Genomic DNA, 20,100 nt, shown 5'->3' on the forward strand with positions numbered 1-20,100 from the left:
GAGGGAGCGCCCTCTTCTGTTGCTTCAAACCCAGAGGCACAACCACACACGTCGTACAGGAAGTGTGAGGAAGTTGAAAGTCATCTGGGCTTTAACTTCCACGCTGTGGCAGGCTTGGGGGCCATTCCTGACAAAACTGGGTCCCCTTGAGGTATCATAATTCCCGGGGTCACACTTAGCAAACACTGGAAGATATTTTTTTCAGTGTCTATTAGGGACAGCTGGGGGGCTTACGCCTGTACCGACATAGAGGGAATGGTCTAGACTGCCTGCCACTCTCAAGTGAGCTGGGGGAAAACTTAGGCAGCTAGCAGTCTTTTTAGCAGACTCTATTAATGCTAATTTTGTCTGAAATGCAAAGAGATCCAGTATCTGAGAAGCAAGAGATCAGAAGAGCATGGGCTTTTGATTTTGACAAGCCTGCCTTTAAACCTTATTGCGCAACTTACTAGCTAAGTGGCTGTGAGCAAATGCGTCTTTGGACTCAATTTTCTCAGCTGTTAAATGGGAATAGTTATGTCCATCTGGAAGGGATATCATTAATATTTAAGGAAATAATGGCGAAGTATTCCACACAGAAATGTGCAGTGGTAGCTTTTTGATAACCATCATTTTTACTGATATTTGCAGTAGTCTGGCTGTTAACATTATTTGTAAAGTGTCTACTATCCTGCCATAGAAAGTGTAATGTGTAATGTAAAGTGTAACATGATGAGATAGTTGCTTTTCTCAAATTCTTGCAGTTTCATACTTCTGAATAGATCAGGAATCATTGTTTAGACTGTAGATATAAAAGGAGTGTGATTAGACAGAGCCTCTACTGACATTAGGAAATAACTTGGAAAGTTAAAAAAAAAAAACCAACCATAATATAACTTGTTTTCTACCCTTTGTCTTTGTCCCTGGGGAGTATAACATGCCCTTCATCATCAGAATCCATTTAACCAGGGGTTCTGGTTGGTAGAATTCTACTGAGCCGACTCAGGTTTTGTACTTGAAACCTCTTCATCCTCTGTCACCTCTTCTCAAAGTAAAATCTTGTATTTTACACCGGCATAAGTGGAGAAGGAGACTTTCAAAGAAGTGCCTTTAAAACTAAAATTTGCTTCCGTTACTGTGCCCTTACACTCAGGTTTAGAAATCAGGCCTGGCAAATTTAAAGCTTCAGTGAGCAGGAAACTTGCATCAGGCCTGACACCTTGTAAGCCTGGTTTCAGCTCAGGGTCACTTAAAACAACCTATTTATAAACCCATGGGGGAAAAAAAAAAGCTGGGTTTTCAATAGCAGGAACTAGCGACCCTGAAACTGCAGGGAGATGAGAGGGGTGCCTTGGTGATACAGACGGTCGGCCACGACAGCATCACAGATGAGAACAGCCAGGGCTCTGCAGGTCGTGGGGTCCTAGAACGCTTTCAGAACAAATCAATAACCAGTACAATGAAGCAGTTGTGTGAAGTGACTACTTTATTCAAACTCATGGTGTCCTAACCTGTTGAGCTTTTGAGGAGAGACGTGTAAGAAGGGCTCATGCAAGTTTAATTTCCTCAGATGGTGTACACTTTCTTTTCTGTTCTCCACCTCACTTATGGGCTCATGTTTTTTGCTTTCATCAAAGAATTCATGATTTAATTTTGATGAGATAGACTTTAATTTTGCTAGATTTTGAAACCATGGTCTACAGAGAAATATCATGGTGGTTTCCTTAGGAATAGATATTCTCTGCTCTGTTCCCCAGAGGCTATGTATGGTAGGAACAGATTTCCTAGAATGAATCCTGCCTCAGAAGCAGGGGCAGTATGGCCTAAAGGTTAATATCTCAAACCCCATGGTCAGGAAAACAAAAACAAAAAAGCCTTAGTTAGACTCTGAGTAGCTGTGGAGCTTTGGGTAAATCATTTAACCTCTCCAAGCCTCTGTTTCTGCTCTTGGAGATAGTAATTGTATGATATATCTCATGGAGTTGTTTTAAGGGTTAAATGAAATAATGGATATAAAGCACTTAATATGATGCCCAGCATGGAGGAGCCCTCAGTAAATGTGGCTACTATAGTAATTACTATCCAAAAGCCATCTGAATATATATTCACATTTACATTTGGAAATAAATCGATGACACGGCATAAAAGAATGACTCTAAATTTTATTGCTTTTCTCTCTTTGTGACACAAAGAGAATTTAGAAAAACTGATGAAAAGAATCTGAAATTGGCCCTTAATCCCATCACGTAGAAATAGCCATTATTACCATGCTAATCTGTAGCCTTCTGTATTTATTATAAAGATTTACTTAAGGAACAATGGGATTCTAAGGGATTTGTTCAACTGTAGTACTTATTGGGTTCTAGGCACTGTACATTTTCTGAAAGGCTGCCTTTTCTCCTTAATATATCATGCAAATATTTTTATGGCTTGCTTCGGAAGGAGCTTGTAAATGCCTCCAGCTTCCTCGGGGTTATCTTAGGTTTCCATTAAGTCTTTTACAACTTTCCTGGATGAGTGAGCATACAGGAATTCAATACGGAATTCATAAGATAAGGTGAGGAGGGCGGAGAACAGGAACACGGGTGAAGAAGCGGCCCGACGCGGGCAGGGGTCGGGGCGCCGACGTTTTCCAGTCTCAGGTGTGCCAGGCAAGGCGGTGACTGCTGGGCTCGCCCCCTCCCGGCCTGCCTGGTCCCCTGAGCAGGGCGAGTGATGGAGATGTTTTTCCCAAAACTGTCCGACTGCTGCAGAGGAGATGGACACCGTGATGCAGCAGTCTTTAAACTTCTTGCGGCGGTGACATGCGCTCTCTGTGTAGGGCGGCCAGCAGGCAGCCCATCTTTACGTGACCTGGAAAGAATGACACGCTTTAGTCAAGTGTTTCTTGACCGTAGCCGACCGAGAGCGATTTCGAAGGCAATGTCAGGCTAAAGAGAGTACAGATGATCCCAGAAGGGGCTTTTATTGTCGGGAGAGCAGGGGCGAGCCTTCCCTCCGAGGCCAAATGCGAACTCGTGCCCCTCTCGGCAGGTCTAGCCCAAATATAACGCTAAGTGTGACCGTCAGCACCACATCCACTGTTTTTCTTTTCCACACTCACTCGTTTTCCCGCAACTAAATATAGCCAAGCCAGGCTTGGATAGAAAAGGAGACATGCACGGGGCTTGGGCACAGACTCTTTTGAGTCCAGGGCTCCGTGTTGGATTTTAGAACCTGGACCCCATCCTTCTTCTTTTCCAGAAGCTGCTTCCGGAGCTTCGTTCTTGGATTAGCGCCTGTCCTCTGCCGGGGCAATAGATGTCAGGACATTTCTGAAACGGGATCTATCCCACCACCCTGCTCCCGGGGATGGCGGAAGCTTTCTGCCTAGTGACCTTTACCACCTGGCTCCAGGGCGAGCCATGGGTGGCACCTGTCAGGGCTCCCTGGGGCTGTGACCGGAGGCCCCACAAGGTGCCAGCTCCCGCGTGAGCCGGGTCGAAGAGAGGGTGGGGAATGTTCCCGATTGTATGAGGGAGAAAGCAAGTGAACCCATCCTCTCCAGAGTGAAATCCTTTTGTTGTGAAAGAGCTGAGACAGTCCTCAGCCAGCAACAAGGGGTGTGTGCCACCCTCCAGCCTCTCCCCACCTGGCAGGCGGAAAGCCTTTTAATGAGCAAGGCTTTGCCGCAATTGAATTTAAGTGTATCTGGTTATTTCTTTGGAGAAATTCATGCTTTGGGGGACCCAGAGTCTCTTCTGTTGTTTTTTTCAAAAAGCCACAGTGGGGTGCTGTAGCGACGGGATCTCACCATTAACTTTTAATTTCTCTGCTTTTGTTGGTCACTGAACATTATTTAAAAGTATGTTTTGGCTGGTGAATAATGCTTTTGGATTGCACTCAGAATGCATAAACAGCTGTAGTAAAACTTGCTCTCTTAGAAAGGAAGCCCACGCAGAGGGGCCAGGTGGCCCAGTGGATTAAGGAACCTTTAACCTTCATTCGACCTAGGTTCAAATCCTGCCTAGACTCGGGGTTTGAATTCCATTCCCTCGTTTTTCCAAAAATCACACAGCTCCCCAAATCTTTTGGCCCAAATCTACACCATTGGCAGTTCCTGCTCGAGGGAGGGCCAGTCCTGAAATAGCAGGGTGGAGCAGGTCAGTGCTCAAGTACATTGGCAGAGATGAATGGGGAAGTTACAAGCTTACTAGCACCTGCCAGCTCCAAGCCTGGCTCAGGCCAATGCAATGATTTCCTCACTTTTTCAAGCCCTAAATTTGATCATGACAGGAAGGAAAGAAAAAAGTTTCTTCCCATTTTCACAGGTATTGTGCAGGCAAGGCTGGAACTGGGTTTCCAAGTCTGCATTCTTTCATTGTAGACGTGCCTATCTAGAGCCTGCTAGAAAGAACCATATTTGGCACCTCTGGTTTCATCTTGCTGAGACTGTTTGGTGGGCATCAGCCTCTGGTTTTCCTCCTCCTCTGCTCCTTCTTTTTTTTTTTTTTTTTTTTTTTTAGAAGCTGCCTATAGATAGCTTGAGGAATACAGAAAGGAAGGGTGTCTTAGAAGCTTAGAGAGTTGTTTTTATTTATTATTTTTGTCCACATTGCACAGCATACGGGATCTTAGTTCCCTGACCAGAAATCGAACACATGCCCCTGCAGTGGGAGTGCGGATTCTTAACCCCTTGACCACCAGGGAAGTCCCTCCCCGTCTGCTTTGTTTATATGTCCTTTTGCTCCGGCCACGTGCTCCAGGGTCTCAATTTCTCTACGAAACGGGAATGCCCTGGAGGCATTATTTTCCACAGTCTTAATTACCTAGAGAAGCATTTTTGGAAGTGGAAATTATGTTTGCAAAGCATAACTACTTCTCTGGGTGGTAATAATTGGGTCCATGCAGCATATTATATTGTGAGAGGAATTACTTGACAGGGTACCTCTTTTGACCCCCCAACTAGTAATTACGTAAGTTCCAGTTGTGCTGGGTTTATAAAGTTTTCTTTGAAGACATCAGCGGAGATGAGATGACTAGAACATGAAGAGGATTCTACCCTAGACAGCCTCCGTGGGCAGACAGCGTCCCCGGTTGACTTGAATGTGGATCTACTAACAGGCTCTTAACCTGTGTGGACCCGCTCTGTGTTTAGGGATGACCCTCATGACCTGAGGCACACAATGAAGCGCTCCTCTGGTGATATGGTTCCCTGGGCCAGGAAGGGAATGGCAGCCCCGTTCCAGTATCCTTGTCTGGAGAATCCCACGGACAGAGGAGCCTGGCGGGCCACGGTCCACAGGGTCGCAAAGAGTCAGACGTGACCGAGCAGCTAAGCGATGCAAAAATGCAAAGGGTGGAGGTAGAGCAGGGCGTTCTCGGTCGGCACGCAGCAGCCAGCTCACTCTTGTTGCTTCTCCGTCAGGTTCATCAGCACCAGGACCGGGGAGAGACCTTTCAGTGCCAGCTCTGCCCTTTCACTTCCTCCCGCCACTTCAGCCTGAAGCTGCACATGCGTTGCCATCAGCACTTCCTGAGGACAGAAGCCAAGGTGAAGGAGGAGACCCCAGACCCCGAGGCCACGGGGCCTCCCCACCTCAGTGACAGTGCCTGCCTGGGGCAGCAAAGGGAAGGAGGAGGGACAGAGCTAGTGGGGACCATGATGAAGTCCAGCACTCCAGAGAGGACTAGCCAGGGTGGGGCTGGCGTCTCACCTTTGCTGGTGAAGGAGGAGCCCAAGGAAGATAACGGCCTGCCAACCTCCTTTCCTCTGAATGCTACCGACAGGCCAGCCAACCACACAAAGCTGAGAGAGCCCTCCGAGTTCGCGGCCAACAGTGCGTCCGCGTTGTTCAGCCAGGACATCTCTGTTAAGATGGCGTCTGATTTTCTCATGAAGCTGTCAGGTACTTGAAGAGGGGTGTCCCCTCTCTCTCTCTCGTTTTCTATCTACCAGTATTCGTAGCTGTACAGTGAGCTGGTAGGACTAGGTGATGTCAAGGTTCCTCTAAATGACAATTGTCTGCACCCTGACACATTTTCTCCTTGAGACTTTTTTTTAACAGTCCTGTGGAAGAAGGCATGGCTATGGTTTGGGTCATGAAACAACAGAGATTGTTGATTTCTTTCTAGTTTTCCCCTGTTGTGGGTCCTTGCTGTGGGGGACAGGTCGCATGGGAAGCCAGGTTGGTGACAGTTCTTTGTGTGACCTTGAGCCCTGTTTAACTTGTCTCTCCATTGACCTTAAGCCGTATTTAACTTTGTCTCTCCACTGGGCTCTTTAAAAGGGCTTGTACGGGACATCTTGCTTTGCGTATACTCAAGTTCTCGACTGCCTTGATGTAAAAGATTCTAAAGGACATACGCACAGAGTACTATTAGAAAAATTTTAGAGTTTTAAAATTTGAGCAGATGGTAAAATTAGCTTTAGGTTTTGTTTTTTCTAATGGAAAGTTTTTCATTGTGGTCAAAAAAAATACATGAAATTTGCCATTTTAACCATTTTCAGGTATACAGTGCCTTAGCATTAAGTACACTTACATTTTTGTGTAACCATCACTACCATCTGTCTTGAGAACTTTTTCATCCCCCCAAACTGAAGCCTCGTACCCATTAACCAAGAATTCTTCCCTCTGCTCTGCCCTGGTAATCATTATTCTACTTTCTGTCTCTATGAACATAACTACACTAGAAACCTCATGTAAAGTGGAATTTTAAAAAATTGTTAATATTCTTTTGTAGCTGCCTCAATGCTTTTTAGAAAGAAGTTGTAGTATGTCATAAAAATGTATTACTAATTGATACCACTTTCACCATCAAATTATACATGATGTTTCGTTTAGTGTTTTTTTCTCCACCCCCCCCCATTTCTTTAAGTTGTGGAATTAAATAGGGAGTGTCATGATGCCAAAGGAGCCCTGTTTTTCCTGACTTTTTTTGTGATGAGAAAACATGTTGTGGGCCTGTGCAGCTCCTCATTATATTTTTTAAAGTCTGATTTAAAATTTTAAAAGAGATGTAGAGGGTGGGGAAAGGTCGGCAGAGAATTGGTTCTGTCTCTCAGTGAAGACGGCAGGCCCCACGATGATTTCCAAATGCCATTTCAGCTCTTTGGAGATTGACAATACCCTTTTAAATGGAGAATAATTGGTCACCACCTTCCTTTAAATGGACTGTGAGTCAAATTTCACTAAATGTCACCGCCAGGTGAATTAGAGGTTCTGCTTCACTCTGAAATCCCTTTGCTCAGTGACGCGTCAGTCAGGTCTTCTGGAATGTTCCCATCACCCCAGGTCTGTGCCCCTCAGGAGTGCTCAGGGCTGGTTGGAAGAAATAGGGAAGGGCAGGGGATGGAAGTGAGGCGTCGCGGAAAGAACAGAGATGGAATGTTGCAGGGAGGCGCCCCACCCCACGCGACTGGTGAGCACACCCTACACCGATGGCCAAGTGGCAGGAAGTCAGGTGCCTGGACCGCGGCAACGAACAGCGACCTGCCCCTGCGTTCTCCTCTCCCGTCCCAGCCTAGGGAACATGTGCTCCTGAAGACTCTGCATCTTATATATAAACGTCTTTGGAGATGTGGGGAAAGTGTAGGCTTCTGGGTTTCGTTTTGCTGCAGAGCCTTCAGTTTTCACTTCTGGGAGAGCACTGGTTCTTTCTTGATAGTATGTCCCACCAATGTCAGAGCAAAAGGGGCTCCTTCTGTGGGCTCTTCTAGTGCTTCCTCAAGAGAAGGAATGCAGTGGTGGGCGTATTCACCTAGGATGGCTAAATGGGACATTTCCTTACTTAGCAGACAAGGGGGAAACCGGAGGGGTGAGTAGCTCGTAGGAAGAAGGTGCCTTCTTTACTCCAGGACTCCAGAAAGTTTTTAAATCTTGAGGAAGGTGAGAGAGGGTGGAGGAAGGCTTGCTAATACACGACTCCTGGTGGGCTTAGCTATGAGTGCCCCACATCAATCTGTAATTAGCTAGGGACGCAATCTCAGGGAGTGTAAGGTAAGACCTGTGACTGCTGAAAGCCAGGCTTGCAAACAGGAGAAACACAAGAGGAAAAGCCAGCCGGGAGGTTGGGGTGGAAAACCATGCACCCAGGCCTTCTCCTGTGATCTGTTTTCTCAGTCGGCTATTAACGGGGACTTGTTTACGGGTTTGGCAGTCGCAGTATTTACTGACTGATCAACGGGCATAAGAAAACAGATAACAAATGCACGCTGTTTATGCAAAAGGCCCGTGCAGCTATTTTATGGTGGCTTACTAGAGGTCCTGAAACCTGACTTGTGTGCACTGTTACCTAGCAACCTGTTACAAAGTCGCCGGGGAGTGAGATGCATCGGTAATTTTTTTGTGTGTGTGCATATTTGGATGTAAATGTAAACTTGGTGACAGTGCAGCGCAGCCCACGGGAGGAGAAGAGACGTGAAAAGGAAAAGAATACATTTTCGGGGGAGAGGGGACGATTATTATTTTTTTTCTTCCACTTGCTCTCTGGTTGATCAGAGTCCTATAATTGATAGCGGTTCTCGCCGGGATACTCCACCTGGCTGTGTCCGTGGCTGTGATCCCAGGACCAAAGGGCCAGACCCCAGGGAGCTGTGGCTGAGCTTCTGGCTCTTTCCCTTATCAGATGTCGGGTTAGCATCGGGCCTTGTCCCCCAGCCTCATAACGGTGCCATTGTTCTCGTCTTGAATTTTTGAGCCAGGCTCTGTGCGTGCACCTTCTGGGACCCTAGGGTGCAGCTGTTTGTGGACACCGGGGCTGGGAGCCTCTGCCAGCCACGTCACTGCAGAACGGGAGCACAGTGACAAATTCAAGCGTGTCCGTATCTTCTTGTTTTCAAAAGCGAGATGGAAAACACTTGATTCTTTCTTGCTTGGTGATTAAGGGGAGTCTTTCTTGCTCCTTCAACACACAAATGACTTTAAGGGAACCCAGGAGGATTAAAGGGCTTCCGAGGTGTCGCTAGGGGTAAAGAATATGCCTGCCAGTGCAGGTGATGCAAGAGAGTGGTTTTGATCCCTGGTTTGGGAAGATCCCCTTGGAGTAGGAAGTGACAACCCACTTCTGTATTCTTGCCTAGAGAATTCCACGGACAAAGGAGCCTGGCAGGCTACAGTCCATGGAACCACAGACTCGCTGTGCAACTAAACATGTACAGCAGTATTAAAAATCGCTGGGGGGATGCTGTTTTAAGGGGACTCGAAGGCCACCCATCCCGATCCCCATTTTGAGGTTTCCCAGCGTCTGTGATTGTGAAATCAAACCCCTTCCCCAAACCATCCAGTCTTCTCCCGCCTGAGCCCACACTTAACATTCCTTAGTCCTTTGCAATTAATGTTTGCTAGGACCAAGGCTTCCCAGGCTCAGCACTGTAACTGCCTCAGAGGAGAAGATGGGGCAGCCCTTGCTGATGGCTTTCTGGGATGATGGCAAAGATACTTTTGAAAACTCTGCTCTGCGTTTCAGCCTAGGAGACAAGCCTTCGGGGGCTGCAGCCTGCATGTTTGCCCAGATCTCTCTGGGAATCCAGAAGACAGGCAGACTGTCTCATGTCAGGGCGAGGGCTTCAGTAGCTGCATGACTGGGGCTTTGCAAGGGAGAGGAGGTTAAATCCCTACAGTTGCTGTGCCATCTCTCCTTAGTCTAGCAGCAGTGCTCACCTTAACTGACATTAGACTCACCTGGGAAGCTTTTGTTTCTTACACACCGGGGTCCAGCCCCACTGACAGAAATTATGATTTAGTTGGTCTCGGACAGGACCTAAACATCGGTGTTTTCTTTAAAATCCTCAGATGATTCTAAAAATGCAGCAAGGCCTAGGGACCACTGATGTGGCAGCTGCGCTTGCTACCTGGCTTGTTGGTTTGTTTCCAGTACAGTTGTAGTTCTTTTCAGTACAGCTCTCTTCGCTCACTCTCTGTCCCAGACCATGAAAAGGGCCTGGTGCTGTGGGTTGGGTCAAGGTTGACCTGAACTGGAGGCCTGGCTGAGTCATGGTGATTGAGCCCCATTTTTCCCCTTGTGGGGCCACATGACAGGAGAATTAAAACAAGCATCTGGATGTTCTGCTAGAATTAGAAAATCTTGAGACTCATCTGTAACATCTAGGAACTGGGAGGATCGTCATTAGACGCCTGATTAAAAGTTGCCTGCTGTGGCCTTACATCACTTCTGTTTCTGAAAAACCACACTTTTCAAGATATCACATGTAAATCTAACTCTCCAAATTAGAACCAAGCAGTTGACAGAAACTTGGCACCTCAGTTGTTGGCTGGGAATATCTTTTTAATCTTCTTGTACTGGGTTTTTTGAAAATAAAAAGATACAAGTCATTTCAACTATTTTTAGTTTGGAAACTGGCCAAAGAAATGTTCTGTCTCCCGCATTCTATTAATTTCATAAAATTGAGGCTGAAAACATCTTAACCATGAGAGGTGGATTTCAGAAAGCAATGACTTGCAAATGAGTCCAAGCTGAATTGTTTCAAATGTGTTAGGAGCTCAGCGGTAAAATGGCCAAGGTTTTCTTGAATCAACAACGGGGAGCTGGTGAATGTTTGTGTTGTATCTTGTGGGTTCCCGTGGGCCTTTGCTGTGCCACCTCCATCTATTTCCCAGAATTTTATGCATCTGTAGTTACAATACGGTTTGTCTGTAAAGGGCAGCTCCTTATCCAGTGATACCTTTGTTTGTGCTGCCGAAGAAGGCGGGAGCCAGGAGATGCCTGGTAAACGAGGCATCCTTATTACCTGCTGACTCTGATTCGCTGTCAAACATCTTAGCATCTTTCTTCCAAAGAAAAGTCAGTTTTCTGCCATTCATGACCTCAGGTTTCACTGCCGTTAGCCGGAGCTCTCCCTATGCCTAAGTATGCCTTCCAGAAAGGTTTGTTTTGGGCAGCCTTCCTTTGTATCTTCAGTGTGGCCTTTCTTAACCCTGCCTGGCTTTTCTCACGATGAGCACTCAACTGATCATGTGACTAAAATTCCTCGTGTCAGAAGCCACTTTAAGGGGCCTCCCTCCGTGTTGAAATCCTGGATTTTACCGAACTGGGTGATTCATGTGAGAGAGAGTGTGTGGCTCTTTCCTGTTTTTCAGTGACTTGCAACTCCACGAGACAAGGGCTGATCTGAGTCACAAAAGGGAACAGGTGGTTGTTACAAGAAAATGGGGCCTGGAGTCACACACTCACGTGCTCAGGCTTCCAGGGATGGAGGATTTGTGACACTGATTAATTGTTTAAGGTTTTTCCTGAAGAGTCAGTTGCTTAGTGCCTTGTTATTGTTGCTGTTCAGTTGCTAAGTCACATCCGACTCTTTGCGACCCCGCCAGGCTCTTCTGTCCTCCTCTGTCTTCTGGAGTTTGCTCAAACTCATGTCCATTGAGTCAGTGATGCTAGTTAGTTAGCACAGCGCCTGCTCCAAGCCACTGAACCCACTTGAACTTCTAACAACCCTAGAGGAAGGCACTATTAGTGTTCCCATTGTACAGATGAAAACTGAGAAACAGGGGCTAAGACACTGGGTCATGTTTACACAGCTAATGAGAGCTGCGACTGGGGTTCCAATCCAGGCAGTCAGGCTCCAGCATCCCCTCTGCCAAATCACTAAGAAGTGGTAGAACCGGAAGTTGGCTCTGTCCTCTGTCCTTGTTGTAGAGTCAGAGGCCCCAGCAAGGGAGCCGTTCTCAGAATCTCATACGTCAGAAATTGTGCTAAGGCTTTTAGGCTTCTCACGCGTTGTTTAGTGCAAATAGAGCAGTGATGGTAAGGCCAGTTGCAGTATACCTTCAAATACAGTTATCTTGTAACAAGCATGTACTTGGGGAAATCAAGACGGCAAGTCAGCAGCATAGAGGCGCTGCCACTGGAATCCAGACGTTTCTTTCCTCACTGTGCTGCATAAGGTTTACCTCATCTTAGAATTGTCCACAGAGTAATTTGGTATCTTGATAGACTTGGGAAAGTTGATCAAAGTCTGTATTTCTGCAAAACTGAATCCAGGTCATTTTCTGCCTTCCTTCAGAAGTCACGTTTTCTTCTCCTCACTACTGTTGTTACTCCTGTTGCTGCTTCTACTATTATCATCCTGAGCCTTATTACTGATCAGATGGGTTTGCAGTAAGCCAGGCACTGTGCCAACAACTCGATGTAATTTCTCAGTTAACCCTCCCAATAGCCCAATTAATGTTAAACCTATTTTATAGATGAGGAAGCTGAGGCTTAGAAAGTTTCAGGGGCAAGGGATAGAGCAAACTGCCTAACGGCAAAGCTTGGCTCCTGAGCACTTAATGAGCTATTACCTAATTTTTTTTTTTCTCAGTTGAGCGAAGTGTCTTTTGACCTCCGTCTGCTTTACTGTTTATTTTCCTTGGCTTCAAACCATGGCATCCTTTTTAATGCATGCTAATTCAGCCACTAATCTGGTTAAATTTTTTGCGTCTTCAAAATACACCCACACCCGTCCCTTGGAGGGCAGCCTCCCCGGGGGTCGTCACCCTCACACGTAATCAGCTTGCCCCTCCAGCTCCCTCCCTGATGCCTCTCGCCACCCCAGGAGCATCCCCCTTCCAGACTGCCAAGGCGTTAATGGACCCTTCCAACACTTCTGACGTCAGGTTGTGCCCAAGCCTGGCTCCTTTCTACTGAGCAACTGTATCCCCTCTACTCTTAAGAAAAATGCTGAGTCTTCACCAGCTCATAGACACATCCCATCATTTCCATTTACCTGCCTTCACTCATGTTCCATGAGTCTGGTCATTTGAACCATGGAGTTCCATGTATACTTCTCCTGTTAGATAAAAGGGAGGGGGGAAGTTCTAAAAAGAATAATATTATTAAAACTAAAATAACTAGGAAATTCCCTGGTGGTCCAGCAGTTAGGAATCTGAGCTTCCACTGCAGGGGGCACAGGTTTGATCCCTGGTTGAGGAACAGAGATCCTCACAAAAAAAAGAAAAAAGAAGAAAACTAGTTTAATGCACCTCTGACCCCCAGTGGTTCTGTATCTTTGTAGAGAATCTCTAGCAATATTGAGCCTCCTTGCTGTAATACCTGCCCCTACCGTCCCTGCCCCAATTCTGCTCATTGTGCTGTCACCTCCGCCGAGTCTTAAGACCCAGGTTGATACTTGTATTATTGACTGTGTCTTAGTCTTGCCTCTTCGACTCTGAAACTCTGTTTCAGATTGCTGGGCGGGGTGGTGGGGGGTGGGCAGTGTTCAGGAAGAGATAATATTTCCTTTTTAATGTCTTTATCTTTGTACAGTATCATCCACAGAGCATTCTGTGGTAGATGATAAGAAAGATATTTCATGAGTTATATCTATTCTGGAAGTCATGTTTTCAGAGGTTGTGTACAAAAAAGATCTTCACGACCCAGATAATCATGATGGTGTGATCACTGACCTAGAGCCAGACATCCTGGAATCTGAAGTCAAGTGGGCCTTAAGCAGCATCACTACGAACAAAGCTAATGGAGGTGATGGAATTGCAGTTGAGCTATTTCAAATCCTGAAAGATGATGCTGTGAAAGCGCTGCACTCAATATGCCAGCAAATTTGGAAAACTCAACAGTGGCCACAGGTCTGGAAAAGGTCAGTTTTCATTCCAATCCCAAAGAAAGGCAATGCCAAAGAATGCTCAAACTACCGCACAATTGCACTAATTTCACACGCTAGTAAAGTAATGCTCAAAATTCTCCAAGCCAGGCTTCAGCAGTACATGAACCACAAACTTCCAGATGTTCAAGCTGGTTTTAGAAAAGGCAGAGGAACCAGAGATCAAATTGCCAACATCTGCTGGATCATCAAAAAAGCAAGAGAGTTCCAGAAAAACATCTATTTCTGCTTTATTGACTATGCCAAAGCCTTTGACTGTGTGGATCACAATAAACTGTGGAAAATTCTGAAAGAGATGGGCATACAGGCCACCTGACCTGCCTCTTGAGAAATTTGTATGCAGTTCAGGAAGCAACAGTTAGAATTGGACATGGAACAACAGACTGGTTCCAAATAGGAAAAGGAGTACGTCAAGGCTGTATATTGTCACCCTGCTTATTTAACTTATATGCAGAGTACATCATGAGAAATGCTGGGCTGGAAGAAGCACAAGCTGGAATCAAGATTGCCGGAAGAAGTATCAATAACCTCAGATATGCAGATAATACCACCCTTATGGCAGAAAGTAAAGAGGAACTAAAAAGCCTCTTGATGAAGGTGAAAGAGGAGAGTGAAAAAGTTGGCTTAAAACTCAGCATTCATAAAACGAAGATCATGGCATCTGGTCCCATCACTTCATGGGAAATAGATGGGGAAACAGTGGAAACAGTGTCAGACTTTATTTTTTTGGGCTCCCAAATCACTGTAGATGGTGACTGCAGCCATGAAATTAAAAGACGCCTACTCCTTAGAAGAAAAGTTATGACCAACCTAGATAGCGTATTCGGAGAAGGCGATGGCACCCCACTCCAGTACTCTTGCCTGGAAAATCCCATGGACGGAGGAGCCCGGTAGGCTGCAGTCCATGGGGTTGCTCAGAGTCGGACAGGACTGAGTGACTTCACTTTCACTTTTCACCTTCATGCATTGGAGAAGGAAATGGCAACCCACTCCAGTATTCTTGCCTGGAGAATCCCAGGGACAGGGGAGCCTGCTGGGCTGCTGTCTATGGGGTCACACAGAGTCGGACATGACTGAAGCGACTTAGCAGCAGCAGCAGATAGCATATTGAAAAGCAGAGACATTACTTTGCCAACAAAGGTCCGTCTAGTCAAGGCTATGGTTTTTCCAGTGGTCATGTATGGATGTGAGAGTTGGACTGTGAAGAAGGCTGAGCGCCGAAGAATTGATGCTTTTGAACTATAGTATTAGAGAAGACTCTTGAGAGTCCCTTGGACTGCAAGGAGATCCAACCAGTCCATTCTGAAGGAGATCAGCCCTGGGATTTCTTTGGAAGAAATGATGCTAAAGCTGAAACTCCAATACTTTGGCCACCTCATGCAAAGAGTTGACTCATTGGAAAAGACTCTGATGCTGGGAGGGATTGGGGGCAGGAGGAGAAGGGGACGACAGAGGATGAGATGGCTGGATGGCATCACTGACTCAATGGATATGAATCTGAGTGAATTCTGGGAGTTGGTGATGGACAGGGAGACCTGGTGTGCTGGGATTCATGGGGTCGCAAAGAGTTGGACACGACTGAGTGACTGAAGTGAACTGAACTGAACTGATGCTACTTCACTTTAAAAAAGATTTGCAAATTCACAACCAACTCTATAGTGCTGTCAAGAGGCTGGATGGAAAAGATGATCCATGGAAAGAAAGCAAAAGGGAGCCTCCAACAGTGTGAGCACCTTGGTGTTGACCAGGAACTCGGCTGGTAGGGCCAAGTCTAGGAACCAGAGTCTTGCATAAAGTTAAGTAACAGCCTGTCTGCAATTTAGCAGCTCAACACAATAGCCATTCACTTAGCTCATGAGTTTGGGCGTCTTTGACCAGGGTGCTTCTTCTGGTCTCTCCTGGCCTGACTCATTGGTTGCAGGACCTTGCCAGGTTGCCATGGCATGGCTGGTCTCAGATGGCTCCAGCCAGGATGGCCTCTTTCTGTTCCCCAGGGTCTTCCATCCTTCAGTGGGTTTGCCCGAGCTTGCCCATGTGGCAGCTGGACTGGGTTCCAAAGGAGAGAGCAGCAGTGCTTCCGGTCTCAGGGGGCTGGACTCAGAACCAGCCCAGCATCACTTCCACCACCTTCCAGTGACCAAAGCCAACCACAAGTGCAGCCCAGATTCAAAGGGCAGGAGAATCTCCACCTCTTAATGGCAGGAGCTGTGGAGTCACATGACAAAACAGGTGGGTTTTCCAGGAGAGGAATCACAATCTTCATTTGGTGGAGTTCTTCAGACTCTGGTTGGGTGTTCCATGAAGACAAAAAAAACCATTACAGAACCAGAGTGTCAGTATGGTCATTTAAAATGACAGGTGGGACCGTCAAGAGGAGATGTCATTTGGGGCAGGTGGGCACCGACTTCCCTGGAAAGTGTTGGAAATCTATTATCCAGTCATTAGTTTTTCTTTTTTCTGGTCTCAAGTCACCTCAAGCTGTTCCTACATACAGGTCACTTCACCACTGTTTGTACAACTTATTTTTTTTTGGATATGTTAATAGCATGAATTCACAATGCAGTTTTCTTTCCCATTTACTCCTGGCTTGAGGCCTGGTTGGTTTTTCAGGACTGGCTCTTCCTGCTTTTGACAAGGGAGAGATCCGCTCTGTTAAGTGATGACTGCAGGTAGCCACGCTTGCTCATTGTGTGTGGCTTGGAATAGTTTGGTTCACAGAGAAGAGCCGTATTTATTTATTTTAAAGGTCTGTGGCATTGCTTATTGCTATTACCCTTGACCTTGCTCCAGAGACACTTTTGTTTCCCTTTGTTACTATGTCTATAATCGCAGTAGCTTCACAGGGACTTGCGTGGCCCTGGTCTGGGGACATAGATCCTGAAGTATGACTTAGGATTAGCTCAGATGTGGATAAAAAATGTAATGAAATATAATGAGAAATATAAGATGGTTAAGACATTGCTAAACACTAAATATATAACGACTTAAGACCAATTAAGTGGTTTACCTTATGAAAGAACAAGATCTGAAAATATTTAGCTAATGTTTGAAACCTTCTATTTGAATATAATATGCTTCACTGTTACTAGCTATGATTTAATGAAATCTTGGCTTTCCTTATGACTTCAGCAGGCAATTTATTTTCTTCTCACACCAAGTGCATCAAGTAGTCAAAAGAAAAAAAAATCCCAGATACCCAAACAGATCATACGTTCTTACATATGGTTACAAGGGAACTTGGGTCACTCCAACAGCCCTGATTTGTAATCTGGAGAGTTGAGCTCTGATTCTATCATGAATGAGCTGTATGACTTTAAAAAGGTCGTATCATTCTCTGAGACTGTATTTTCTTATTGTAAAATAATGGATTGAAAAACAGCAATGATTTTCATTTTCTGTGTTTGTTTTTAAACAAATCCATTTTTATCAAGCAAAATCTTAAAGTACAGACTCAATATATAAAGCACAAAAATACATAATTTATGTATTTAAAATTTAATTTTATCTTTTATGTTCTCATTTATTATATTTATTTCTTCTAAAAGTCCAGCAATTAGAAAAAAGTTGCTAAGTGATAAGCCCTGAACATGAAATTAGTGTTATGATGAGTGTTATGAGCAGTATTAGCATCTAGTATGTTTCTATAAATTTATTTTGCTGATTGCAGCTTCAAGAAATATCATTTACACAAGGGCATTGTGACAAATGAGATAATATTTTTAACAATTCGCCTTGTAATCTCATGATCCCTTTAATTAAATTTGTTCAGCTGCTTGAACAGAGAGTACGATAATAAAAAGTTTTTGCTTCTAAGTTGACACATTTAGCAACTGCCCTTATTCCTTATCATAATAAAGGGCAGACACAAAACATCCTAAACTTTCAATAGGCACTAAAGCCATCTGTAATTCTATATTAACTACTTGGTTATTACTCAGTTGCTTTGCCGACGGTGCTACTGGTAAAGAATTTGCCTGCCAGTGCTGGAGACTCAAGGAATGTGGGTTTGATCCCTGGGTTGGGAAGAGTCCCTGAAGAAGGAAATGGTTACCTGCTCCAGTATTCTTGCCTGGGAAATCCCATGGACAGAGGAGCCTGGCGGGCTACAGTCCATGGGGTCGCAAAGAGTTAAACACAGTTGCGCACACATGTGCATGCATTGCTCTGTGACTGATACTTGAAAGTTTATTTTATCTCTCTAGTCTCATTTTTCATCTACACGGTGGGAACAGTGGTAGTACTACTTCAAGGGGTTGTTGAGAGGATCAGATAAATTAATCCAAATACTCCCTGGCCCATACTAAGTGCTTTGTAAATGAAAGCACCAAGTATGTCTATATATGTCTACATGTTTCTGTCTGTCAGCCATGATCAGAAGCTTCATCACAGTAGACACACTTGAAACTTTTCTTACATCTGGGTTAAGGCAGTGTTCCTCCGCCAGAGGCGTGCTCAGGGGGTAGTTGCAATGTCTAGAGAAATGGTTTTCATGACTGGGAAATGCTGTTGGCATATAATGGGTAGAGGCTAGGGATGCTCCTGGACCCCCTTCTATTTATAGGATAATTTCCCCAAAGCCTGGTAGGCTGCAGTCCATGGGGTTGCAAAGAATCGGTCACGACTGAGTGACTTCACTTTCACTTTCCCCAAAGCAAATTATCCAGCCCAGAATGTCAGTGTTGCTGAGGTTGAGAAAGCCTGATTTAAGGCATGCATGTAGACCCTACTGATGCCATAATTGTACATTTTACATGCATAGGCCTGAATTTTTGGCAAGATTAGTGCATGTGCTCAGTCACTTTATTCGTATCTGACTCTTTTGTGATCCCATGGACTGTCCCCTGCCAGGCTTCTCTGTTCATGAGATTTCCCAGGTAAGGAATATTGGAGTGGGTTGCCATGCCTTCCTCCAGGGGATCTTCCTGACCCAGGGCTCAAACCCGAGTTTCCTATGTCTCCTGCATTGCAGGTGGATTCTTTACCACTGAGCCATTGGGGAAGCCACATATAACCAAAATGCTGCCACTCCTATGAGGCAGGAAGAACAAGTGATACACTAGACTGAATTAACTTGTTAATGTAAGTTAACCTATCAGTGGTCTCCAGTGAGATAACATTTTATATATAACAGAGCTAAGGATCCACATTTTAAAATGAACTTTTAAATTAAGTTAAATAATTTTAAAAGCTTCGCTTTGAAACCGATATTTGTTGGAACCCCTGAAGCTTGACCTAGGGTTCCTTGGGATATTTTTTGAAAACCACCAATCTGCGGTCCCTTCCTGGTCCAAGAGTCTTTGGCTCTGCTTTAGAGGGAGGTAGTAAATAAAATTCTCAATGGCCTAACTTTTTCATGGAGCAGCTCAGTAGTCACAAAATTGCCAGACTCTGAACTGAAAGAGAGCTCTGCCTTATTAAACTCAAGGAAAGTGTCGTTTTCCTTCACCAGAGGGAATGGACAAGGCGAAACAGAAGCAGTCATGTTGCAGACTCTTCTTCCGCCCTCTTAGATCTTTAGAAAGTTCTTCCCTACCAGAAAATGTCCCTTTCCTTCAGGTTACATCCCACCCTTTCCTCATTTCTCACTAACGATGCTTAGTTCACGCCAGATCACTTCTGTCCAACGCCCACGGTGCAACTGCTTGGCTCAGTATCCTTAAAGGCACTTGGACTGTGTCGGAGAGAAAGGAGAGAGCTTGGGTGTGTTTTCAGCAAGAAGCCCTGAAGTCTAATGTCTGATGTGAAGGAGTCAGTCCCTTAACCTCCTGGGGCCTTGGTTCCTTCACCTCTAAGATGAAGACGGTAATAGTACTTGTCTCCTGTGGTTGATGGAAGGATCAATTCCTGTATAACAATTCAAATGCTAGTTGTGTGCATCATTGAAACAAATAGTGGTCTTTTTAAAAAAAATATTCTTAGTTGGCTATGCTGGGTCTTAGTCGTGGTACATGGGATCTTTAGTTGTGACATACGATCTCTTAGTTGTGACATGTGGGATTTCGTTCCCTAAGCAGGGATCGAACCCAGGCCCCCTGCATTGGGAGCATAGAGTCTTAGCCACTGTACCACCAGGGAAGTCTCCAAATAACAGTCTTTAAGGAAGTTATGTAGCATTGTCCTGGGGTCAGAGATGGGAGGGGCTTGGACAGAATCTCAGTGTGTATTGATGACACTGATGACACCTTGCTAGAATGACGGTTCCTTTTACAACTCATTAATGCTGGCCTATTAGAAACTTGGAATCATTTTATCCCAGTGGCTTCTCCATTCCTTTCCCATATTAGCATTTATCTTGAATCCTTTCTAAATCCTGATTTAGAAAAAAACTGATTTATTTCCTTTCAGTGGCAACCCAGCTCCGTTGAGTGCATTGACTTAACAGATACACATAATTTTTAGTCATAATTTTCTCAGGTCACAAAATGCTTGAACAGTGAGAGACGGGGGTCTCTTGGTTAGTTGGGCTTCCTTGCTGCATTAAGTAGAGTGTCTGGAAGCTTTAAGATACATAAACAGAAGTCAAG

The 20,100-nt window shown here is 45.2% G+C and overlaps 1 protein-coding gene across 8 annotated transcripts in view; it reads left to right on the top strand.

The window, feature by feature from the left end:
- ZNF827 (zinc finger protein 827) overlaps positions 1 to 20,100 on the top strand; it is a 190,585-nt gene that overhangs the window by 49,447 nt on the left and 121,038 nt on the right. For all 8 annotated transcript variants that reach the window (XM_070769035.1, XM_019977811.2, XM_070769037.1 and 5 more), the window contains exon 4: positions 5,387 to 5,867. In XM_070769035.1, the coding sequence (XP_070625136.1) occupies positions 5,387 to 5,867 (481 nt within the window). The remainder of the gene's footprint in view (positions 1 to 5,386; positions 5,868 to 20,100) is intronic.

Source organism: Bos indicus, chromosome 17, assembly GCF_029378745.1.
Source record: "Bos indicus isolate NIAB-ARS_2022 breed Sahiwal x Tharparkar chromosome 17, NIAB-ARS_B.indTharparkar_mat_pri_1.0, whole genome shotgun sequence".
Lineage (NCBI taxonomy): Eukaryota > Metazoa > Chordata > Mammalia > Artiodactyla > Bovidae > Bos > Bos indicus.